The sequence below is a fragment of the Megascapheus bottae genome, chromosome 2, assembly GCF_031878675.1.
Source record: "Megascapheus bottae isolate mThoBot1 chromosome 2, mThoBot2.hap1, whole genome shotgun sequence".
Taxonomy (NCBI): Eukaryota; Metazoa; Chordata; class Mammalia; order Rodentia; family Geomyidae; genus Megascapheus; species Megascapheus bottae.
Window position 1 is genome coordinate 69,980,767 of NC_143510.1, and position 27,393 is coordinate 70,008,159.

General features: G+C 36.2%; 1 protein-coding gene across 1 annotated transcript in view; it reads left to right on the top strand.

Moving 5' to 3' along the window:
- The window catches only part of Tmtc2 (transmembrane O-mannosyltransferase targeting cadherins 2), a 336,278-nt gene that overhangs the window by 251,077 nt on the left and 57,808 nt on the right, over window positions 1–27,393 (top strand). Inside the window, exons 9-10 of the mRNA XM_090328335.1 lie at window positions 9,868–9,949; window positions 23,093–23,207. Of these exons, the coding sequence (XP_090184461.1) occupies window positions 9,868–9,949; window positions 23,093–23,207 (197 nt within the window). The remainder of the gene's footprint in view (window positions 1–9,867; window positions 9,950–23,092; window positions 23,208–27,393) is intronic.

The window sequence follows — 27,393 nt, forward strand, 5'->3', positions numbered from 1 at the left end:
TGTTGTTAATGATGGGATAACAAGGCATGGGGCAAAGAATCACTCACTCTTTTAACTTCAGGAACATCCTGTAAGGTTAAAGTATCCCAGGATAAAGATTTTATAAAAGTCTCTAGCTCTTTCTTTTATTAATTATTCTGAGTATTCCTATTCTATGAAGCTTGTATACTTAAATGTTTCTCTTTTTATTTCCTTTTTATTTTTTAAACACTCATTGAGGTTTTTATAGGGAGATTTTGACCAATCTGTCATTTGCTTTGGATGTTGTGAATATTTTAACTAAATCTTTTCTAGTTATGAATACAGGATAACATCCATTTTTTGATGCCTTCGTCAATTTGTCGCACTGAAGTATAGTTTTCAGTAGTCACATCTTTTGCTTCCTTGCACAAAACTATCTTTTGGTTTTGTTTAGTCTCACATATTTTATTCTTTTGGTGTTTTTCTAAGTAGATTTTTTTTAAATTTTGGGTTATATATTGTGAATATAAAGATATGCAGCTCTCTATATTAACTTTTTATTGAAAAGCATTGCTGAATTTGTTCATTGTAACACATTTTTGTGTATTTTAACAAAGGTTCTAGAAAAGTTTATATCATCAGTGAACCCAGATTATTTTATATTTTCCTTTTCATTAAAAATTTGGATGACTTTTATTTCTGTGTTTAGGTCTCCAATACAGTGTAGAGTATGAATGATGAAGATTGTTTTGTTCTCAGAGGAAAAGCTTTCAGCTGTTAAGTCTGGTCATGTGCGTGTGTGTGTGTGTGTGTGTGTGTGTGTGTGTGTGTGTGTGTTAAATGAAACGATGCTTGATTTTTTCCAATAGTTATTCTGTATCATTTAAAATAGTGATTTTTTGAGACAGCTGTGAACTTCAAACAGGTTTCCATACTTGAAATTCTCCTGCCTCTGCTTCTGCCACTCTAGTGTTGAGAATAGAGGCATAAACCACTATACCAAGTTCCAGTGATTTTTTTTTTCATTTATATTGTGAATGTATTGTATTATGGTGGCCGAACTTTGCTAGTTTCAAATTAATCTTTGGTGGGTGACATTTTGTCTTTCTAAAGTCATATCAGATGGATCTAGGAAATCACTGATTATTACGTTACCAAGTTTGCTTTTTTCTTTCTTTTAAGGAGTGATGGACTTTCTATGACCTGCTACAGATTTTTATTAGAATGCCTGAGAACTGATCTCCTGCTTTCATATACTTGAGATTCTTTTAACCTCACTTACAGCACTCACTTTAGATTGTCAAATGCTACATCTCAGCTGTAAACCCTGTGCTTGCACATGCTATTGCTATTTCTATCTGCTGTATCTTTATCTCAGTATATATCTACATTTTTGTCTGAGTAAATCAGGAGACACAAATATCCATGGATTCTGTCACTAGCATTTCTTTTCCTGTAGAACTAAGCATTATATATTGTATGTCCTAAGTGCTCAGTAGGTGTTTTCTTGGTATTTAAAAACATGAATACAGCCAGGTGCTGGGGGCTAACTCCTGTAAATCTTAGCACTTAGGAGGCTGAGAACTGAGGTATATAGTTTGAAGTTAGCATGAAAGTCCTTAAAACTCTTGTCACCAAGTAACTACCAACAAGCCAGAAGTGAAATCATGGTTTAATTGGTAGAATACTATTCCTGAGCAAAAGTGGTCAGGGACAACACCCTCAACTAGAGTTTAATATCTAGGACTGGGACAAAAGAAGTAAAAGTACCAATATTTAAAAGTGTATATTTGATTACAGAGCTTCTCTCCTTTCTCTATGAGGATGTACACACCTGTGAATTCTAGCTCTAGACTGCTTGGCTCGTCTTGGCTTGTCTTAGCAACTCTTGGACCTTTGACATAATTGTTACTCTCTATATTTTCTCTTTCTCAGTCCATCTCTTTGCATATAAAAAAGCACTTTGGCAGAGTGCAGTGGCTCATGCCTATAATCCTAGCTACTCTGGAGGCTGAGATCTGAGGATCATGGTTTAAAGACAACTCAGGAACTAAAGAACATGAGACTCTTATCTCCAATTAATCTCTAGAAAATGGGAAGTGGGGCTGTATTTTCAGGGGTAGGGTGGAAGCCTTGAGCTGAAGGGCTCAAGGATAGTGCCCAGGCCCAGAGTTCAAGCCCTGCAAATGACAACAAGAACAACAAAAATTACTTTGTTACTGAGAGAGAATTGCTGAGTTAAATTAGTCATAACCTGTACAAGGCATTTTGAACATGGCCTGGTAGCCTGTTATAAGGTACAGTACCTGTTAACCATTAGTAGTCAGACAATATTATGGTTCTGTGACATGGTGCATTATTATTTGGCCAAAACTTTCCTTGGTCAGCCTTAGAACTCAGCATGCTCTGCAATACTAAATATTGCATTCAGTCCTTCTTTGTCTTTTTCAAACACAAGTCTTCCTTCTTTGGAATGGCTTTTTCTTTGTCTCTACATTTAGCAATGTCCTACCCATCTGTGCATTTCCATCTCAAGTGCTTCCTTATCATGTAGTAAATATTAATTCTTCCAGGTACGGTAGCCACTCATTTTCAGAGCTATTATTGCAAATGAATACTTAGGTTATAGCTGAGACATATCTAATATTACTTGTTTTATTTTAAACAGCAGAACACAGTAGTTTCTCCATAACTGCCACACCATGGATATTTATTTATTTATTTATTTATTTATTTATTTATTTATTCATTCATTCATTTATTAGCCAGTCCTGGGGCTTGAACTCAGTGCTTGAGCACTGTCCTTGGGCTTTCTCAAGGCTAGAGCTCTACCACTTGAGCCACAGTACCATTTCTGGCTTTTTTCTATATATGTGGTACTGAAGAATTGAAACTGGGTCTTCGGACATGCTAGTCAGGCACTCTACTACTGGGCCAAACACTCAGCCCTATACCATGGATTTTTAACAACACAAAAATGTTGACTAAAAACTTGTGGGAGCAAATGTAGATGAAATGATCTGATGCTGGGATTTTTCCAGTTCAGATATGAACACAAATAATCAAACTATTGCACCGCCACATCACTGCCATCTGAGGCAATTCTTCCATAACCTGTGCCCTCGTGAAGTGAGTACATCACCCTTTGGTGTTGCTAGCTATTTCTGTCTTGCTTAGGAAACAGAGTGTTATCAGGCCTATCTTGCTCAATTATTTTGATGCTAAGGAGAACTGGGTTTTAATAAGTATACCAAGAAATACCTGTTCAATAAATAATTTCAGCATTGCATGGAAAAAAGAAAGAATAAAAAAAGATTAAAAGTGTAGTCATTTAAACTTGAAAACAAAGGGCTGGGAGTTTGACCTAGTGGTAGAATGCTCAGCTAACATGCATAAAGCTCTGGGTTCAATTTCTTAGTACCACATACACAGAAAAAGCTGAAAGTGGTGCTGTGGCTCAAGTGGCACCATGCTAGCCTTGAACAAAAAGTGTTGAAGGACAGTGCCCAGACCCTGAATTCAAGCCCATGACTGAAAAAAAAAAAGTTGAGCACAAGTTTAAAAAGTCAAGTACCTACATTAAAAATAACTTTATTTTTGGGGAAAAATGGCAAAACAGGCTCTTTGGTAGCAATATATTTTGTTTGGGGGGGAAGATGTGTGAAATGTGACAGATTTGAATAAACTGTATTTGAGTTTAAGTTTGTTTGTTTGTTTTTAATCCTATGAAACAAAAGTCAATTATCACTCTCCACTTATAATTCTCTGATTCATAGCATCCAAAACTCTACTCTTTGAATGTGTGTTTGCCAGATCATCCCATCATTTCAAAGAGAATATGGATTTGGGAGGATAAACATTTCTCTAATAGGTATGAATGAATAGGGAATTCTTAAACCATTACCAGTATTTAGATAAGTTTGGCAATTTGATCTGAAGCAAATCCTCAAGTTATTACACATACAACTTCATGTGGAGCTTCATATTCTTGCTTATCTCTTTTCTTCAAATGCTCTGAACTCTAAAGACAGTCTTGTCTACCCTGAGCTGATGCTCAAGTGATAGAGTAATGGCCTTGAGTGAAAACACTCCCTGAGTTCAATCTCCAGGACCAGCGTGCACGCGCAGCGAACACACACACACACACACACACACACACACACACACACACACACACTTTTTTTAGCAATCTGAAAAGGTTGCTAGTCTATCCTTTCAAAATATATTTCACCCCATTCCATCTTGTCAACTATTGCTTTTCATTTCATGCTGCCCCTATTATAACAAGAAAAAATCGCTAACTCTTGTTGATCGGTTACCATGTGCAATGAAATATTCCATTTATGTGTGCTTTCTCAGTTACAAACTTGCTCAGCAGACACTGTTATCCTTGCAAGGAGCTGATTCTGTGGAAATTTGACCAGGTAGACCAGCTCTTTGTTCTAAGACACACACTTGAACGGATCAAGGTTGGATCAAATTCCTGAGTATTTCTTCTCATGATCCAACTATTGCTGACTTTAAAATAGAAACAAATACACGTGATAAAATTTGTTAATCACCCAGATCCATCCCTACATCTCCAGTGCACCGGGCTTGTGTTTTCCATGATGTGCCACCGTGCACCGTAATGTACATTGATGTTCTGATTCAAAAGCTGATAAGTCAGCATATCTCTTTCTTGGTAGGCTATGTACTTATTACAGCTGTGAAAAAAATGATGTCCAGTCCAACCTTCAATCCTATATACAGCTACATTTTTCCACTAGAAGGATGTGGAGGGTCAGCTCCTTCTTCATAAAACTGACAAATGGTTCAATGTGATGAAGTCAGTTTGGGAAGCTGTTGAGTGATTTTCTGCATTTTTTAAAAAATCAAGGTTGAGGGTCTTAGCTGTTGACGGTGGTCATCTATCCTTGAACCAAATGACTATTAAATGATGCAGTCTAGAGGAGTCAAAATTTCAACATTCTATTCTGTCACTTTTTACTCAACATTTTTTCCGCTATTCATGTAAGTTTTTTGTGAAATTACCCATTTTCTTTTACTGTCAGAAAGAGAATTTTATTTTTGCCATAATACTCAAACACATGTGTGCACTTCAACCAGCATGCTTTCCTGCTTGAATTTGGGAATGATCCAATCTGGGGATATGCTTGTCATGTGTATTTATACATACAAGCCCACTCTGCTGGCGACTTGCCAGCCTCTGGCCATTTGTGTATGTTTCCCTCTTTCTACCTAGTTTGAAGATTTCTATCATCCTATGTGAATCGGCTTTATTTACTTCATGTTGTACAGGGGAATGTGAAGGAGTATTGCTTATAAACCAACACTGTTTTCACTGCATTTCCCCCTATTTGTTTTGGTAAATTACACAAAGTTATTCAGAAATCATTAGCTCAGAAATGATGATACTGGCAGAAAATAGAAAATTGGTTATGTGTCATTGCGAAATAGCATTGTTTTGTCAAGTAAATATGTTTTAGGCCAGCCGATGTCAATTTGATTTTTGTAAAGTGTAGTTCCTTTTAAATGGTAGAAAGTTAAACATTTCCCTACTAGACAAGATATGTAACTTGTTCTCCTAATTTGATTTGTGAGGAGAACTTTTAAGCCTTGCTTCTAAAACAGATTAGAGACACTCCATCTTTTTTTCATGGCTGACCAACTTTTCTTCCATCTATGAGTCAGCTTAATTATGCCATCTCCTTTTAGGAATCTCCCCTGACTTACTCAGGCTAACTAGATGTCCCTTTCCATTTTCTCCTCTCTTCTTAATAAAGATATATTTAACAAAATCATCTTAGTTAAAGTTTTAGAAACAACACAGTCCTATTTCTAGAGTGATCATTATATTATTACATTTTGTATAAATGCAGGAATGATCTCATTTTTTCTTTACTTACCCAATGACTGAGAAAATTACTAGCATATGGCAGGTGATTTTGAATGGAGGACAGGTAGATGCATGTGTTTAAAAGTATCTTTACTCTTAAAGTTTGATTTTAATACCATGATGATTCCTGGTACTGTGTTACTAGAACCTGCCAGTGGTGTGGTAACATATGGTGTAAAACCACGCTGTTTCTATTTAAATCCCAGCATTGTCAAATCAAGTTTTGGTAGGATAGGCAAGATACTTAACCTCTCTGTGCCTCAGTTTGGGCATTTGTAAATCAGCAGTTTTGATAGTTTAATGTGCACTGATTTAAGAATACAAAAAAAAATTAAATACTATCTTAGGGGCTGGGAGATTGGCCTAATGGTAGAGTGCTTGCCTAGCATGCACGAAGACCTGGGATCGATTTCTCGGTATCACATACATAGAAAAAAGCCGGAAGTGGTGCTGAGGCTCAAGTGGTAGAGTTCTAGCCTTGAGAAAAATCCAAGGACAGTTCTCAGACCCTGAACTCAATCCCAAGACTGGCAAAAAAACCTATCTTAGTTATTAGAAAGATTATACATACATACAGAGATCTGCAATAGAGCAAAATCTTGATACATAAGGCCATATAGTATGAAGCTAATTGAAAGGACCTCCAGGATATTGAAACAAAAGCCATATAACGAATGATTGTTGTCCTTAATGTACTATGTTGTCTCTCATCTCCTTTGCTGTCCCTTGGGTATCTCATATTGTTACAGTATCTCACTTTGTTATCTGATATATTGAATTTATTTGTATTTGGTTATTTGAAATTTGATAGGGAAGGGGGGAAAACCAAGACGGGTGGGAAGGGTGGGGGGGGGGAGGGTAATGGGTACCAAGACATGTGAAAGGGTATCAATGTATGTGAATTAATGCACCTTCTATCTGGCAAATATCATGTAACCCTTTTATTAATTACAATAAAAAATAAAAAAAGATTATACATACATACACCTACAGTAAATTTAATTCATAATAAGTTATATATGATTTATATGTACATATACACATATGAATGACTTACAATAGTATAGTAGTCTTCACTTTTTCTCCTATTATTGTACAATCCAAAAAGTATGCTTTGCAATTTTCTGCAGACTTCTTGAAAACTATGTTTTTATATATATATATAGAAGGTGAATGGAGAATTAATTATGCTTGACCAATTCCCAGGGTGTTGAGCTATGAAAGGATGCCTTTCTTAATGCTCTGTTTGTTAGGATTGTCTTGGGAAATGGAACCTGAAGCCCCAGTATATCCTCACTGGAGCCAGTAATCCAGCCCAGGGGTTCCATTTGGTGGGACACGACAATGTTATGAGAGCCCAGTTCAGGTGAATGCTCTTGACAATTCCATGAGAGTTCAGGTGACTGTAGAATTTTTATGCAAATTATTGAATAGAGGCAGCTTGAGGCACACTGGAATTACTTAGGACCACAGTAAATATTGTCAGTGTTCATGGAGCAGCTTGCTGAGGAGCCTTTTTAGGATCTCCCATCTTCATCTCTACCTTCAAATAGCTTTCAAACAGAGCTTTATATGTGAGTGCAGATAATGAACTTAGGTTGGTTGGCATGGCTCAACCTTTTCACCCAGTCTTAGTTTAAGCTTGAGGGCATATGCCAATTATTTCCTTTATCATGGACTAGAAGCTATAGAAACAGAAAGAGGAGGTTGCAAATAGGAAAGTTAACTTTTACTTGATTTAACTACTTCTTTTGAGTTGGATTCCATTTTTCTAACAGAGAATTGCAGCCATCAGAATTCAGTTAATACAAGTTCTTTGATCTTCAAGCAATAAAATGAAACTTCTTCAAAATAAATTACTTTCTTAGATATTTACCTGCTAGGTGTCAGAACCACACTTCTCACTAGAGTCCAGTGTGGTTAAATCATCAAAGAATTATATGTCTAACTAGGTTAAATGATTCTCTACATTCTTTTATTACTATAGAATTCTATGAAAATTAAATTAAATTGGGGAAGTACTTACATCTGGCTTTATCCTCCTGTGAGAGCATTTGTGTTTGAGAGTAGGTGGCATATTGCCAGTGACAAATGGAGGCACCAAGATCTCCTTCCCATCATTCACTACCTTATATGGTGACCAGAGTTTTCTTGCTCTCCTATGTGACCCAGCTGCAAGGCAGCTGTTGTTTGGATCCTTGCCCTTCTACTCTCACAAGACATAGTCCTAGCTAACCCCCAAGGGTTTAAGCTTCAACAAGGGTCAGTGCTGAGCTCAATGACACCAAGCAACACCCCATACTATTGCCAAATGGTGTGGATAAAATGAGCTAGGGAATGCTTACTGTCCTGATTGAGACAAAGAAACCACACTCATTCACAGACAGCATATTGTAACTTGTTGCTAGTAGCTATGAGTTAAAGGTTTTCTGTTTGTACTACATCATCATCACCATAGATGATGATGATGATGGTGATGATGATGATGATGATGATAATGATGATGATGATGATGATGTCAGTGATGGAGCTAGCTGGACTCTGTCCCCGAGCTCCTTTTGTTCAAAGCTATCATTTTACTACTTCAGCAACAATAGCACTTCTGGCTTTTTCTGTGATTACTCAGTTACTTTCCTGCCCAGGCTGGCTTTGAACTGTGATCCTCAGCCTCCTCAGTAGCTAGGGTTACAGGCATGAGCCACCAGTGCCTGGCCTTGGCTTTTCTTTTTCAGACTTTTAACCCTGGTGTGCTTTGCTCTGTCTTATTGCTTCTCCCCTTTTTCCCCCTCATTCTGAACTCCAAGAGTTGTTTTAGTGTTGCTGTCACAAGCATTCCTTTGTTATATTTCTACTTATGAATGCTGGTTTTGCCATTCCATACATTGATAGTCGCATCTTTTAATTTTTACATCTAATATCAGCTGTTTTGGAGACATTTGCTGTATACTCTAAGGTCAAACCAGCTACAGATCCCATTGTGGTGGTGGTTGTTTTTATTTCATTGCTTCTTTGTTTTGTTTCTATAGCAGCAATTTTTAAACTTCACCAGAGCAGTTGTGTCTGCTCTTATAAGCCATATTTGTAAATCTCATTAGTTATCACAGTTCTAGGTACTTGGTATGTGCCCAATAACTATTTATGGAGTTCAAAGATGCAATGAAGAAAGTTAATGAATTGCTCATATTGATTTTTTAATTAAAACCAGTTTGATATTATTTAGTAACTTGCATGCTTATTTCCAAAGACAAATTGCCTGCTTATTTCCCCAAATTCATAAATGTTCTGTTTTAAAATTCAAAAGTATTTTCCTAGTTTCAAAGCACAACTTGTTTTAGGATATGTTCACTTGTGTTTTGCTTATAAAGCTGATTCAATCAAATTGTCTTCTTACTTCACTTTATATTCTTCAGCTATTTTAATTAAATTTCTGAGTACTGTCCTAATCAATTGAGATTGTGGCTAGGAATTACACTGAGATGCTAGTTTTGGCTTGACAAAGTTTAGTAAAACAAGACAGTATAACAGGCTAATTAATTTATCCAGGTGGAGTTTAAAATTTAATTGTGTCCTATCCAAGTAATTGTCTCTGAAGGAATGTTATGAGAGTACATGTGGTGGACTCCTTTAAATTTCACAATAAAATATAGAAATGAGCAGGTGTAGAAAGGAAATAATAATAAAGAGAAATTCAAGTAAGCTAAATACCTCAAGTATTGTAATATTCATCAGTTAACTATTTTGTATTTCTACTTTAAAATTGTTTTGTTTTTAATCCACTGATAGCATCAAAACTAGGTAGGAAACAGCAGAAAAACTGAAATAGTGCATACTGTAGATGCATATAGACATAAGGCAATTGACTTATAATTTGAAGAGTTTTCTTAAGTGATCTACTATATTTACATTTCTTATTACTTATTAATAATTACTTTTTTAGCTGAAAATACTGCAATGGTAATGTAGCGAGATTAGGAATTTGCTTCTGATCCATTTTCTGTTTTTTCAAGGGTCGTAAGAATGAGGCTGAAAAGTTCTTCTTGAAAGCTATTGAGCTGGATCCTACCAAAGGAAACTGTTACATGCATTATGGTGAGTGTTTGATAGTTCTCTGTCTATCACATTTACTGCTCACTCTGGTATGAGATATAGGTTTTGCTAGTGAAAGGCATTTTAAGAAGAGATTGACTTTGCTGTTGTAGACCTTAGTCTCATGTTCCTTTGCACCCTTCCCATTCAAAATAGTCACATTAAAGGGGTCTCTACATTATGCTAGTAACTTTCAGCAGATCTCATGGAAAGGAAGTTTTACAGTTGTTTCTTTCAAGAGCAGTGTTTAAATGAGGGCTCATCAGGAAAACATTTAACTCTTTTCCGGATTCATAATCTGCAAGAAAAAAAATAATGAGATTTCTTTTCAGTTTGAATGATAATAGAGTGTTCCTTAAGCATACCAGTTTGGAGTTCTAAAAGTTTACAGCTCAAAATCTTTCTTCCTAGAAGGTAGAGATGTTCAATAGCCTTATTATGGGTGCAGCCAAGAATAAACTGCCACGGTTATAAAGGGTGGCTGTCGCTTTCCCTTTAGCCCTGGCTTCATCAGTCCACGGTGAGCTTACATAACAACCCTGTCACACTCTACTGTATCATTAGTAGTGAGTCATAGGTTTAGTGAGGCACAGTATCCCTGGTTTGGTTTGGGGTAAGATATGTCCATTTCTCCCATATTTACAGTTGGTATGGTTTTCATGAAGCCAAACTGAATTTTCTTTGGGCAATCCCTTGGCAGAGACATTTATTATTTTTTATATTACCATTGGCTTTGATGTGTTATTAAAGAAATAAACCTAATGTTGGAAAGAAAATACATCTTCAGGAAATAAAGCTAATATGTCTGTAGAATATTCATTCTATCTCCTAGCATCTAGCTTATAAAAATTTATTGGTGTGACAGGCTATAAGTGTGGAAGAATGGAAATAATAAAACAAAGGACTCACTTATCCAACCACAAGTATATTTTTACACTTATATTATTGTGTGCATATGTATATAAGCTGAGGGTTGATGCTTTTCTTTCCAGAATAGTGGAAGATATGATTCCATACAACATATTACATAACAGTTCCTGACTTGGCTTTTTTATTCCTGTGTTAAGATAGCAGTCAGCTAATTTAAGTTTGCTGCAGAATTTATTTTAATTTTATGGGTTTTCCTGTAAGAAATATTTAAATTAAGTTTTCTTCATGTATAATATTTTGAGAAACCTTATTCTACATTATTTTCCCTGAACATTGAAGGGTCACATGTCGTGACATTTTAGGAAACAGGATTTTGATAAAAGCTGAAGCTCTTATTCCCATTGTTTCAAGTTAATACCACTCCCTGCATCTTTTAAGCATATTTCTAATTCTTTTATTATATAGGATATAGATATTTTTCACAATGGATGTCTGTAAAGGTCACCATTCCTCCATTTGAATGGTGGGTATTTCAACATTGTATTAATTTCCATAGTCCATCTTTTGGAACTTAAAAAAAACTTTATATTACATCATGTTCCTGAATTTTCTTTCTCAGGGATATTTGTAGAGAGTACTTCTCTGCTGAGAATTTTGTTTTGATTTAGAAAAGTTCAACAGCCAGTGCAAGAAATATTTTATTCTGTATGTTATTTGGAAAATACTGATAACATGTGTCTACCCATTCATGTTTAAAATTTGAGTGTCCTTAGTACCCTCAGAGTGTTTTAATTTTTGTCATATTCATATTATTAAAGGTCCATTTCTATTCTTAATGAAGAATGATTTTCTGAACTATAATTTTATAAATTTTGTGAATTTTTTTAGAATTCCATATGTTTCCTTACTTTGCCATCCTCAGTGAAAGGACTCAAAATAAGACTAGTAGTTTCAGTTAAGTCACATAACCTAAAAATGGGCCAGAATCCCATTTCTGAATACTTGGTTTGTTTGTTTGATTGTTTGCTTGTTCGCAAGTCTCGAGTCTTGAACTCAGTTCCTAGGCACTGTCCTTGTACTTTCTGAAGGCTAGTGGGCTACCACTTGAACCATAGCACTACTTCTGGCTTTTTCTGTGTATATTTTACCAAGGAAGTGAAACCAGGGCTTTGTGCATTCTAGGCCAGCACTCTACCACTAGGCCACAGTACTTGGTATTCTTTATTTCACTATGCTTTGGTTATAAAGTTACACATTTAACAAATCTTAAGAATATTTATTTGGGGCTGGGCCTTTGGACTAGTGGTAGAGTGCTGGCCTAGCATGCACAAAGACTTGGGTTTGATTCCTCAGTACAACATACATAGCCAAAAATAATTGGACGTGGTGCTGAGGCTCACGTGGTAGAGCTCTAAGCTTTGAGGAAGCTTTAAGACAGTGCTCAGGCCCTGAGCTGAAGCCCAGGACTGGTAAAAAAATGTATTTTTATTTGAACGATATTTCAGATAATGAACTTTTTGTATTAAAAATTATTTTTCAATTAATATAAGCCTTGTATGGACAAGTAGATTGCTGCTTGGACACTGGAGTTGATTTGAATAAGCTAAGACCAAGAGGGCAAATTTTGAGCCACTTAATTATTGTCATCACATTCTCTTCTATAACATATAATCTCATTTATAACATTTTTAAACATGACCAAGCATTGAGCTCTGCTTCACAATTCTGTGTAGTAAATATTATTGTTATTACTTTTGTCTCCAGTAAGATAAAAATAAAAAATAAACATAAACATGTTTTTAGATAGGCTGGCAGAAAAGCAATATTTTTGAACAGTATATCCTTTCATGAACATCAAATTTATATGTCATGGTTTAGCCTAAAATGATTAAAGACCATTTTATATTTTCACATTTCTAAAATGTGTACACTAGGTACAAGACACTCTTCAGAAAGTGCTATGTTGGAAATAAACGCAATGTTATTATCTTCAGAATGTTAGGAGGTGGAAAGTGCAGTACTTCCCAAGACAAAGAAGTCAAGTAAGGCATCTTTCAGTATGGCATTATTTGAAATCGTGGAATGTAAGCCAGCTACTTGAAGAGCCAAGTTCTCAGAGACGAAATAGGAGGTTCAAAAGAAAATCAGTTTTTAAACACAGGATGGTTTTATTCTATTGGTCATCCTCTTGAGCCCATACAAAATGACAAGCTTATTTTCACAGTAGAGAAAGAAAGCTCATGTGGTTGGAGTGTATTAAAACAGATGGCAAAGTGGGAGTCACTGAGTGTACCAGGAGAGGAGAAGAAGGGAGCATAAAAGGCTTTGGGAACCCAGCTAAGGAGTTTGCCTTGTTTGCCATGAGAAATGGCAGAGACCTTGGGGATTATAGAAAGGTCAAAATGTAGAGTAAGGCTAGTCCTTTAGAGAGCTATTGCTGCATTAGCCAAGAGATAATGGGGGCTTGGACTAGGGAGGTATTAGGAATGTAAATATTTATATTAAATTAAATATTTCCCTCCTTTAGAAGATTCTAAATTAAGAATATAGAAGGGTCTGTTTTTTATTTCTATGCCATCAATATCTAGCATATTGCCACACTCACAGTAATGTGCAATAAATGTTTATAGAGCTCAATGAGGAATATTCTCCATTCTATAACTGAATTCAGGCTAGAAAGTTTACTGAAAAGAATGTTCCATTTGAATTTTCATTATTTCTTATCCAAGAAAATGTATACTATGATTATCCTATCACTTCTTGCCAACTTACTGGTTATATATATTCTTAGGGTGTTTATACCCACAGATTGAATGAATAAAAACACTTCCTCGGCTTAAAAATAAATATTTAAATGAAATATATGTGTTTTGAGCCTTTTTAAAATGCTTTGGGAAATGCCAATGAAAATGCCAGATGAGTGAATTTTTTTATGGCAAATTCACTGTTTTGAGTGATTATGTGCTTTTACTTATCTTGTTAATGCTGAAAGAGACTTTACTATACCATGCAGTTGAGACTAGATAGTGGTAGAATTGTGGGAATTTATATTGGCTGTAGTGCTAATTGGAAGATGATGTTTAGAAGTACTGTCACTTCCTTGTCAGTTGCTTTGAATCTACTAGTTTTTTTTTTTGTCTATGGGAAGGCATTACAGTAGAGATTGTCTTCTCATCCTTTAGGTTTATTTGCACTTTGATAATTAAAGACTATTGGTGTAAGGGTTTGTTTAAAGTATGGGAAAAACAGGGCCAGTAGAATCACACTTACCATATATGTAAAAAATGCTCACTCACCAGATAACTGTAGAAAAGAGGTTGTGTGATGAACATGATGAATGCAGAGAGAATGGTCAACTGTTTGCTATCCCTTTAACTACCCAGAATGGAGAGAGAACAGTCAGTCAAAAGCCACACAATGATGTTCCAGAAATAATTTCAGTGAGAAGATAACTTGAATTGGTTCCATACTAAAAAGAATATCCAGATTGTGCAATCTTTCAGATTATAAAATAAATATCCACTGAAGAAGATCAGTAGTCCTCTATATAACCATTAAACCATTTCTAAAAATGAGAGTCCATTATCCAATGATCCTTCACTTTAAGCCCCCAAAGAACTGTATAATTTTAAACCTAATAATCAAGGTTATTATTAATTGGCTCTACTGTCAATGTTAGAATCCGGAGACTATGTTACACATGTGTCATATTGTACTCTGTCCACTGTTTTTTCACCCATGATTCTTTTTATTTGTGTACTAGTACTTTTGCTTGAACTAGGTTTTGTCCCTTCGATTTTTTGCTCAAGGTTGCTCTTCTACCACTTGGGACACAGTTCCATTTCAGACTTTTTGATGGTTAGTTGGAGTTAACAGTTTCAAATATTTTCCTTTTAACACTGGCATGAAACCATGTACAGGATTCTCAGATCTCAGCCTCCTGAATAACAAGGATTATAGATATTAGTAACAGTGTTCATCTTCTTCCTGGATTTTTATGATTATGGATCATAAACCCTTATAAGTTAGGAATGAATTCCATTTATATTTGGCCAACAAAATAAAAGATCACAATCTTCAAGTGACTTCATGGAGCAGATACATTCAGCAGAATTTGTAGTTATTAGTATAGAACAACTTGGAATGTCTCTTTCAACCTATAACTGCAGAATTTTCCATTGATATCATATTCAGTTTCTCTCTAGGATGATTGTATATTATGTAGGGTTAATTTCTTTTAAAGTAAGCACTATTAGCAAGGAACTTGTTAAAAATATTAGGTTTCAGTATCTTAACATGAATATAAAATGCAGCCAGATATGCCTCATGGCTTGAATTGGTGAGAGGTCTGTGATTATATTTTGTTCATAATTAAAACTACTTAGAAAAGATAGTAATGGAGTGAGATTGACTGTTGTGTCATTTCCATGTTAGTCATTTCAGAAACAGAAATTAAACGAATTAAATAACAACCTAAATTAGGGTATTGCTTTGATTAAATGAAAATATATTTTAGTGGCTCTTTGCAAAAATCACATTGATTATAATTATGTTAAATACTTAATATGAAAAATACATGTTTTTATCTCAGTGTTTGCTATCCCTTTTAACACTCCAGCAACATCAGAGGCATTTCAGAGAAGTATGATTAGGCTAGGAATATTCTAAAGGCTATTTCAAATATCTATCATATCTAAGACGTGTGTGTGTATGTGTGTGTGTGTGTGTGTGAATACACATATGTGGGTGCTGCTTTCAGGACTTGAATCCAGCCTGTGTAATGAATCATCTTATTTAGTCAGAGGTAGCATTTGATCTCTTCAGTCATGCCTCGATTTCCAGCTTTTTAAAATTTTTAATTGGAGATAGTATTTATGTGATTTTTGTCAGTCCTGGGTGGTCCTGAACCATGATCCTCAGATCTCAGCCTTTTGAATCTCTAGGATTACTGGCGTGAGCTGCCAAAACCAGGCCAAGGCATATTGTTTTGAAAACTTCTATTAAAGCATTTAATGATGATAATATAAGCTGATCTTTTTTTACTGCCTTTCCAAGGTTATTAGCAAATATGACATCTATTTTACAGATGATTGGCTTAAGTTACAAATAATACTGCTTCTATACTGAAATTCTTGTGCCTAATAAGTTGAAAAAAGCACAAATCTGAGCCCAGGAGGACTCCCAACTCCACTACTTTCATGGTTTTTCTTATGATTTCATAAGCGGCACGAACGTCTTGTTCCAGTAGTACAACACCAGCCATGTTTTTAAAAGCTTAATGAGGATCAGTAAAAGTGATCCTATGGATCCCCAGCCAATTCATAAGCCTAGAAGGCTGAAACTCCAGGTGACAATGGAGGAACCCATAGAACATAGTGTTTTTGATCACAGCAGAGAACAGCTAGAAGTCATCAAAGCAGCACAACAATGTAAAAGGAATGAAACGAAGACATGAGCATATAGAGAGAACAATGAGAGGACAAGATGGTGGCAGGCTGCACCATATTACACTCATTTCTTTTTAATTCTCAAAAATAAGTACCTTAGTTTTATGAAGGAACATATAATATTTCAATAAAATCTGAAAAATTCAAAAGTCTTACTCTGTGCTGGTAAAAGGTAAATGAGATGGTAGGAAAATTATTTTAGTAACCGGGGTGTGCTACAACTTTTCTTAAAATAGAACTCAACATGTAAACTTTAAAAGCAGGAGGATCATGTGAGTTTGAAGCCAGCCGGTGGTACACAGGGAGATTTTTAATTCCAGAAAGGAAAATAAAAAAAATGTAACAATGATGTGCTAGTGGATTTAGTATGCCCTAGTTTCTGGATGGTTGGGTAAATGCCAAGTAGTGGAATTGCTGGGTCATAGGGGAGCTCTATGTTTAGCCTTTTGAGGCACTGCCACACTGCTTTCCATAGTGGTTGAACGAGTTTGCACTCCCACCAACAGTGCAGTAGGGATCCCTCCTGGCCACATCCCCTCCAGCATCTGCTATTATTAGTTTTCCTGATCCTGGCCATTCTAATTGGAGTGAGGTGGAATCTTAGAGTTGTTTTGATTTGCATTTCTTTTATGACCAGAGATGTTGAGCATTTCTTCATGTGTCTATAGGCCATTTTTGTTTCTTCTTCAGAGAAGACTCTCTTCAAGTCTTTGGCCCATTTTTTAATGGGATGGTTGTTACTTTGGAGGTTAGTTTTGGAGTGATTCAATTTTTTGAGCTGTTGATATATTTTAGATATGAGGCCTTTGTCCGTTGTATGGTTAGTGAAGATCTTCTCCCAATCTGTAGGCTTCCTAACTAATTTACTATGTCCTTTGCCATACAAAAGCTCTGCAGTTTAATGCAGTCCCACTTGTCCAGCCTTTCTCTGATTTGTTGTGATTCTTGGTCCTTATTAAGAAAGTTTCTACCTGTGCCAAAGAGGCCTAGTGTATCTCCTACTCCTTCTTGTAAAGTTTTCAGTGTGTCAGCTTTTACTTCGAGGTCTTTGATCCATTTGGAGTTAATTCTAGTGCAGGGTGACAAAGAAGGACCCAATTTTAGTTTTCTGCAGGTGCTTGACCAGTTCTGCCAGCACAACTTGCTGAAGAGGCTATCTTTCTTCCATTCTATTTTTTTGGCTCCCTTGTCAAAGATTAGGTGGCCATAGGTCTGTGGTTTAATATCTGGGTCCTCAGTTCTATTCCATTGTTCTTCAGGCCTGTTCTTGTGCCAGTACCAAGCTGTTTTGATAATTATTGCTTTGTAATAGAGTCTAAAGTTTGGTATTGAAATTCCTCCTGTGCTGTTCTTTCTGCTAAGAAGTGTTTTTGCTATACGGTGTCTTTTATTATTCCATATGAAATTTTGGATTGCCTCTTCTATTTCTTTAAAGAATGACATTGGGATATTGATGGGTATTGCGTTGAATTTGTAGATAGCCCTTGGCAAGATTGTCATTTTCACGATGTTGATTCTTCCAATCCAGGAGCATGGGAGGTTTTTCCATTTCCTTAGTTCTGCATCAATGTTCATTGCAGCATTATTCACCATAGCAAAGATATGGAACCAACCTAGATGTCCCTCAGTTGAGGAATGGATCCACAAGATGTGGTATTTGTACACAATGGAATTCTATGCTGCTGTCAGAAAAAAGGACATCGCCCCATTTGTTAGGAAATGGGAAGACTTAGAAAAAATCATATTAAGTGAAGTATGCCAGACTCAAAGGAACTTAGGCTCAATGGTTTCCCTCATTCATCATAACTAGTAGAAACCTTGGGCTCTACTAGCAGAGATTTGCAATAGAGCAAAACCTTGATACATAAGGCCATATAGCATGAAGCTAATTGAATGGACCTCTAGGATATTGAAACAAAAGCCATATAATGAATGATTGCTGTCCTTAATGTGCTATGTTATCTCTCATTTGTTTTGCTGTTCCTTTGTTATCTCATATTGTCACAATATCTCTCTTTGTTATCTGATATATTGGATATATTTGTATTTGGTCACTTGAAAATGGACAGGGAGGGGGGGAAAACCAAGAGGAGGTGGGGGGGAGGGTAATGGGGACCAAGATATGTGAAAGGTTATCAATGTATGTGAATTAATGCACCTTCTATCTGGCAAATGTCATGTAACCCTTTTATTAATTATAATAAAAATATTTTTTAAAAATGTAACAAGCAAAAACAAAAGGAAAAAAAGAAAAAGACAAAAAGAATGTCCTGGGCTTGGAGTATGGCCTAGTGATAGAGTGCTTACCTAGCATGAAGGAAGCCCTGGGTTCAATTCCTCGGTACCACATACACAGAAAAACCCAGAAAAAGCCAGAAAGCTGAAGGGAGTGCTGGGCTCATTGAACTGCTAATGCTCATTGCTTTTCCCAGGTGTCAGAGTTATGCTCCTTTCTTTAGGGACTTTAAGCAGCTCTGTTTGATTCCTTTTGTATTTCTCGTGCCATTCATTTTGATTCATTCTTCATCTAATGATTGCTTTCCACTCATCTTTAGATAATCAGACTCCAGATTGCATAAAACTCAATACAAGCTTATTCTCCTTTTTGAAGCACATTTAATTCCTACCGAAACTATATCTTACTTAAATAATGAGGGGGTATTGCTCCTTCTGTTGCTTCTCCTGATTCTTTCTTCTCTTTCTCATCTCAACCCCCTTTATTCTCCCTTCTTCACTTGTTTGTCTATAATTCCTGTTCCCCATCAGACAGACAGCCATCATCACTATAAGAATTGTTTCCTAGCGTTTCATAACCCTTGGAAAGAGTCAGGAGAGAAATCAATTTAGCAATATGCTGCTGGCCTTCCTGACCTGTTTCCTAGTTCCCTGGCCCACTGATTCTTTAATCTCCTTTGCAATAGGCACCATCCTTGCCACCTGTCCAATTCAGGACAAATTCTTGGCCTTGTGTTCACTTAGGGACACGTCCAGAACCTCCCTACCTCGCAATGAGCAGTCCAGATTGATCTCCTGGGTGACTTTTCCTTGTTACTCAGCCCACCTGTTTTCTTGGCCAGTCACTGTAGCACATTTATCACATTAGAGCTGTCTTGTGAAAGCAGAGCTTTGTTAACTCTGGCTGCCAAGAGCCCAGAAACAAAAAGCAATGAAACCAATAGAAATGAGAGGGAGAAAGATTCGTTTTAAAGAGAGAGGACATACCTAAAATGGCAATGTGACAATGATTCAGAAAAGACTGTTAGTACGGCTCCCTGTAGAGGCAGAAGAGCCCTCCCCCATATTTTATTCCTCTAGGGCATCATTAACATGTACTCAGAAACATTTTCCACTCCAGATTTTCCTGTGGAGAGCTAGTCTAAATCCAGGCCACTGAATAACCACTGACCTCTTACCAGGAATGCTCTTCTCTTCCCTTCCTTCATAGAAACATGCCATGGAAGATTTGCCTCAGTTCCCCTCAAGCCACTCATCTTTAACCACTAGATGTCAGCAAAACCAGTCAGGCCAAATGTTTCAAGCATGGTGTTTTTCCCTGTTCCAACTACCTAAATTTGAGAAAGATTCTGCAGGGCCGGTGATGTTATTTTGTGATTTGGCTGCTAGTGGCACAACTAACCTCTTGGCAAAACTAAAGCAATACTCTTGTTTGTAAAGAACATCATTTTAATCATATTTTTGCTTAGCTTAGCTTATAAATTGAACAAAGCCAAACATGCCTCCACCCACAAATGGTATATGTACTGTGGCACCCTTCAGATTTATATTCGGGCAGTGGTAAATTTGTCTTCAAATTCCCCTCCCTCTTTAAAGAGAGACTGGACTACTACAAGAGTTAAAAACAACTTCATCTTCGTAATACCTGCTCCTTAGCACAATACAACCACATCTTGTGAATATATAAGCACAATGTAAACTTCATTGATAAATTAATTCATGGAAGAAACTAGCTTCAGTTTCTAGATGTATTGTTATTGTTTTTTATTTCCAGAATTCTGAATTAACTACACAACACAGTGAAATGTACAAAATGTTAGTCAAATGGCATAGTCTGAATTGTTTGAGTTTAAGACATATTTAGAAGATAACTAAGTTTGAATTATTTTATGTTCCAAGGGAAATTCCAAGGTCTGAAACCCAGACTGTGATATGGCCCATGTCCAGGAGAATCATTCATGGAAACTTCACCATAAATGACACATTAGGGGATTATACAGTGTTCAAGTCTAAAATCACTTTGAGGTGTGAGGAAATGAATAGAATATGTATTTTGGCCTTTGCTTACTTCTAGAAATGACCATAATTAGGAAATCATTGGTTAATTCAGTCCTTTTGCTGAGCATATCTATTAAATCCTCATAGTAGTCAAGTGGTAAGAGGAGGAGAGTCACTGGGCTATCTGGTGCAAGGGCATTCCAGACAGAAGGAGTGATATGAAAAGTAGACCATCAGTCTTTATTTCTCTAATGTGTTCATAGGATGGTAAAAGGATCTTGTCAAAGTAGGTAAAAATTCTCGGACTCGGATCAGCTAAATAATGTTGCAATTTAACCTTTATTTTAACAAGTTTACTACCATATCAGTCAAAGGGATGGAGGCCAGGGTAAGGTAATATTCTGATGAAGGGTAATATTGGTAGAAAGGGGTAAGTCTGATTTTCTTCCTCCAAGAGGAATTATTTTAATTAAAATACTATCTGTTATTTTTTATTTGAGAAAAATGTTACTTATTCCAGACCATTTTAATATAAATGATTTTTCTTTAAGGAAATTGTATCATCATGACACCACTTTGAGATTGTTTTACGTGTTTCATTTAATTGCATTAATTTTAACGGGAAATATTTCATTGTATTTTTGACAAGAAATATTAACCCTGATTGATGTAGAGAAACTATATGTAAAATTTTTACAAAGACAGAAAATACACGCACATACACAAACATACACATACTTTATTTTTAAAGGAGGATCAGTTAGTGTCATTTTCTCTGTCTGTATGGTAATAATATTTATTTCTCAATCCATCCTCCTTGCTACCTTTCTTTCTGCCTTCTTTAGTCTTCTCTTCCTTCCCCCTCCTGTTCCTCTTCCTTCTCCTTGCCTTTTCCTTTGTTTCTTCTCTCTCTTCTTACCCTTTCCTCCCGCCTTCTCTCTAGCCCTCTCTTCTTTATTTTTCCTTTCTTCCATTTCTTCCTTCCTCTTTTCCTTCTTTTATTCTTTCCTCCTTTACCAGAATGTATCCATCCCCTTTGTCATCTCTAGTCTGGAGTAATGAATTTTTAAAAAATAATTTTCGTTATTCAACTAATTGTTGCAGTTTTTCTTACTATTATTATAAGTATATTTCAGAGTTAATAGCCGCTAAGAAAGAATACCAATTAATTTTCTATGTTGTCCTTTGTTTAACTATCACATAAGCAATTCATATATTTATTAACAGATTTAACATAGTTACTATTTATTAACACATTTACCTAGTTAAGCATTAAGTTTAGAAGGCAGGTGGCAATTAATAGTGTGGTTTAATTTAAAATATAATCTATAATAACTATAATTAACTGAAGAATAGGTTTAGTCTGATGTGTTTCATTAAGGCACACACAAGGAGATGCTAACTTTTCATTATGGAACAAATTATCTAGCTCTACTTTGTGTTCTTTCTTTCTCAAAAGCATGTACCTAAAGTTCTATATTTTCCTTCATCTCACTGATTCATTTAGCTCACTTAGTTTGTATCAGTGCTATTTTCACTTAGTTCCTTTGTTGTAGAATAGTTGACATCTGGTAGAGAAATATTTCCTTTTTTTTTTTATTTCACTGGCTTTTCTGTTTGGGGAATTCTGTTTTGGAGGGCAGGGTTTCGGTTGGAAGATTTAAACTCTCATGACTTTGCTGCTGAAGATAGAGGTACATAGAACTGTGTAGGACATGACTGTGGCAGGTTTTCTTGTAACTGTCCTGGGAATAACTATATGCAGCAGTAGTCAAAGGTTCAGCCACTCTACTTAGCATGCTGGGTTAAGTCCCCTATTCCATGTAAGGAGAGGAAGCTTAGAGTCTTCTATGCTTAGAAGTATGTTGTTCCTTTCTGGCCTGTTTTTGATGGCGTGTTCTTGGTCTCCCTTCCTACTATGACTTACTTAACGTGTTCGCACAGTCTGCAAAATGTCTCAGAGTCCCATTTCCAGCAAGAGCTTTTCTAGTGTTCCTGTTCCACAACAGAACAGAGTCCAAGGGTATTTCCAGTTGTGTAGTTCCACTGGAGCTTGGGGATGAGAGGAAAGCTAACTTTGTTGCTAATTGGGCCCAAGGAGTAATCAGGTCTGGCATCCCCCTCCAAGGTTGGTGTGGCTAGACAATGCATATGCACTTTATTTGACACTTCAATAATTGTAGTACCGAGTCTACCCAACTGGCCTGTGGTCTTCAGAAGGTAAGTGAGCGGCTGCAGCCAGGTTAGCTAGTGGCAAGAGAAGTTATACCAGCGAAGGTATCGAAGATCCCACAGAACTGAAACCCTGGCAAGTTAAAATAAACTCAACTCAAATCTGTAATATATCTTTCATTTTATTTATTGCTTGAATAGTTTATAGCAGATTATTTCTTTTGAGAAAAACACTATGTGACATGTGCCAAATAGAATTCAGGCAATAGAATGTCAGGCAGTTAAGGGGAAGGCCCACAAATGATGAGCATGGAACCAAGGTTTCACTTTAAGTCCCCTTTGCCCTTGTGTATCTTTATATATAGCTGTATCATTAAATGGTGAACATTTTCTGAGGGGAAACTCTCGTTTTCTTACTCTGCAGGTCAGTTTCTTCTGGAAGAAGCTCGCCTTATGGAAGCAGCAGAGATGGCCAAGAAGGCAGCTGAGCTGGATAGCATGGAATTTGATGTTGTCTTCAATGCTGCACACATGCTCAGGTTAGTTCTTGCTATTCTACCAGTTACTGTCCTGTCTTTCTGAAAACATGAGTTACAATAACTTTCCTCACATTATTGCCTTCATGCGCCCTTATTATGTATTATGCTTCAGAATCGTGGATAATTAGAAGTATTTTTCATTATTGTCTAGGTACCCATGAGCTTAAATTTGAACTCTCAACATTCTGAAGAATTTGACACTCTACTACTCATGATTGCCCTTCTCTCAAAAAAATTACTTGTCATAAAATAATAAGGAAAGCCAGATGCCAGTGGCTCATGCCTATAATCCTACATGGCTGAGATCTTAGGATGGTGGTTCAAAACCAGTCCAGGCAGGAAAGTCAGTGAGACTTTTCTCGAATAAACTACACAGAAAAAAACAGAAGTGGTCCTGTGGGTCAAGTGGTAGAGCACTAGCCTTGAGCACAAAGTGGCTCAGGGATAGTGTCCAGGCCCTGAGTTCAAGCCCCAGGACCAAACAAACAAAAAGAAAAACTTTAAAACAAAATCGAGTAACTGTATAATTAAATGTCTCCAAAGCAAGACATTATTTCAGTGAGTCAACTCTTATCTCCATATTTGTGTTGCGATATTTATTTTTGAATGTGGCATATCGGTACATTTTAATCTGTTTGCAGAGGAATTCAGATATAAATATTCATAAGATCTGTGAAATACTTAAAATATCCCTGTATTAAGATACTGTTACTATAGCTCCATATACTTTTTGAATCCTTACTGCTTCTATATTCAAAAAGTGTATTACAAAAGCTACATATCAGAGGAAAAAATAAGATAAATGAGTAGTTCAACTATTTATGGTGTAGAATATAAACAGAGAATTAGTGTTGTGTGGTGGTTTAGGTTAAAGAAGAATGTTACAAAGAAATTAAAATGGCCAGTTGCCTGAAACTCATGCCTATAATCCTAGCTACCCAGCAGGCTGAGATCTGATTATGGTTTCCTGGCAGGAAAGACTGTGAGACTCTTATCTCCAACGAACCAGTAAGAATCCAGAAGTGGAGTTGTGGATCACATGGTAGAATGTTAGCTTGCTTGGGGGAAATCACCCAGGCTTTGGGTTCAATCCCAGCACCTATACAAAAAAATAAAAGAAAATAAAACAACCAAATAATTCATACTTTTCAAAAGACATTAATTCTTAGCAATGTATATGCCCTTTCTCTCACAATCTCTCCCCTATAAACAGTTTGATATTCATCAAATGCCTGAGTGTAGTACCTTTCAATACTCCAGCACATTATCACCATCCACATATTATCATTTATATAGTCCACTATATAAATAGTTCACTATTTGTATAGTTCTCCAGTCTTATTGGAATCCTTGTTTATATATAATTTTACTACCTGTGCAGTTTTGTGTGTTTATTATCAGGATGTAAACCTAATGTAGTTCCCTCCTCACAAGTATCCCTTCTGGTATCTTTTTCAAATTCTTGGCCCCAGAAGACAATACTTGGAACAAAATTGATAGATGATGTGAGTTTGTGCTTTGAGATTGTTTGTAGATCTGCACTGTGGTTGTGGCTTCTGTCATTTTTTATTAGTTTTAAGTAAGGAACCTGGAGGCTGGTTGAGGGAGCAATCAGAGGTTTTGTCTGAGTGCGTACACTCTACAATAATATTCAGCAGTCCTAAAAAGCTGATATGAACCAATTTTAATCAGCTGTTGACTGCTGTTTAGAAAATAAACTATATCCAGTTTACTAGAACCTTCAGTGAAAGGCTAACTTTTGAAAGACACTCACATTTGCATGACAAGGCTATATGCTGCAGCTATGGAGAGTGCTTTTTGTTCTTCATGAATACAGCACTAGGCTTTTAGTCACAAAAAGCCATTTGTAAGGACAGGAAAGCACATTTCTATAGACTAATTCATCTATTCATAATAAATATTTTCATCAGCAAATCATTTTGCTTCCTATTTAATCAGTATCTGGAATTCAAGATCTACCAGTAGAAAGTCATTATAAGAACATTACGAGAGAAAAAAAGGTTGTTATTCAATGTATAACTTCTATGTTGTCTCATGGTTACTATAGTACTAGAAACCACTGGGAAGTTTTAGTTACAGGTTCGTAATGTGGAAACCTTTAAGAATTGTTTTTTAGACCCTTCTGTCTATATTCTGCATTCCTCATTAAGTTTTAGTCACTCAGCACCCTCTTGTATTAACTATGAGGATTGCTATAAAGACCTGATGATATTTTACTCCACTTGCTGATGTCGGCATGAATGATTTTTTTTGTACTTTCCCTCATTTTCAGCTCCATCCAGTTCAAGTATTTCTTGAGGGTGTCCGATGTAAGCTGAATACCAATCTCTTTACTTATTAGTCAAGAACATTCATGGCTCTGCTTCTTGAAAAGAAAAAGAAAGATTTTTTAGACTGCTATTGAATACAGCTTTGTCAAAAATAGCCATCACATTTTTTTTCCCCAAATAATGTTACATACAAAGTTTCCCTGGGGAAATTCCAAAGTCTTCAATTAATTTTGACATTAAGTCGTCTCTCAAGAGCTCTGTTCTTTTGAGAGATTTTTTCCTCAGGAGGAAAATCTGGCAAAATTGGGTGACTGCAGGTGTGCAGAAAGAGTTGAAAGTCTCATGCTTGTGACTCAGCTCCACTGATTTACCTACTATAGCAAATCACCAAATTAGGAAAAGATTATACTTCTATCATAGTTATTTAATTTCTTTACTTGTCTGATTCCCAATAAAATGACCAAAAGAATCTATTATGGAGGAGTGAGTAGCTAATTCTGTGTGTTTTTGTTTGTTTTGAAGTTATTTCATATAAATGAGACCAGACTAGAGGAAAGGAGGGCCTAACATTACTGAAGTTTTAATGACACATCAGGATGCTTCAATTTTAAGAAGATTTTAGAGGGACCATTTCATTTTTCCAGTAATACATTGAGATCTTCCTCTATGGAATAGGCAAATATGAAGGTTTGAGATGATATAACTTCAATTGTGCATTTCAGATAAAAAATGACAAAGGGAGCAAATAAAGGACTTTGTGTGAAGCAGATTGACATTAAAAAAAATAAACACCTGAAGAACTCCTTAGACTATGTTTAATTTCTGTTTAAGGTGGCTAGTAGCAACCTAAGGTGTTGAAAAATGGTATTAATGATGTTTTAATGTTGTTTACCAAGTATGTTTAGCTGTTTGAATTTGGGAAACACAGTAGGATTTTCCTTTTGTGAATTTTTGAACATAAGTACCTGCTTGCTTCTAATTTCAGTCACTGAATATGTGTAAATTTGGCATATGCCACTTTTTTGTGGGTCATGGGGCTTGAACTCAGCCTGGGCACTGTCCCTGAGCTGTAGGCACTGTCCCTGCGCTCTTCAACTCAAGGGTACTGTCCTACCCCTGGGCATGGGCATTGTCGCTGAGTTCTTCAGCTTAAGGCTACTCTCTACCCTTGAGCCAAGTGTCACTTCCTGTTTTCTAGAAGTTAATTGGAGGTAAGAGTCTCAGGTCCTTTTGTGCCTGGGCTGGCTTTGCACCTTGATACACAGATCTCAGCCTCCTGAGAAGCTAGGATTACAGGTGTGAGCCACCATGTCTGGCCAGCATATGCCACTTTTGAACCTAAACCATAACTCTAAGTGCTCTTTCCTTAATCTAAACTGGAGAGTGAGGAAACTTCATTTTGTAAATAAAAGAAGACAGATCTCTCCTCTCGTTCACATTGGAACAAGAAGGAAAATTGTGCCATATGATATATGTTACATGTATGTAACATATATATCACATATTAGTATATACCTATTTAATAAAATCCTGCATATCTAACATTTAATATAAATATGCAGTTATATTTGTGTTATATAATTGTTCATTAAAGAAGTCTCTTGGAAATAGAGCTGTTGCTCAAAGTGCAAAGAGTAAGAGCAGTGAACACAAAAAGCTTAAGTATAATAACCTGGTCCTGAGATCAAACTCCAGGATTGGCACAAAAGAAATTTCTTTTTATCTTTATGACGGTCCTGAGGGTTTCATACTTGCTACAAAGGCTGTCTCTGGCCTGGAACTGGTGGCTCACATCCTAGCTAATCAGGAGACTGAAACCTAAGGATTATGGTACAGAACCAGCCCAGGCAGGAAAGCTCATGAGACTCTTATCCCCAATAACCACCACAAAAGTA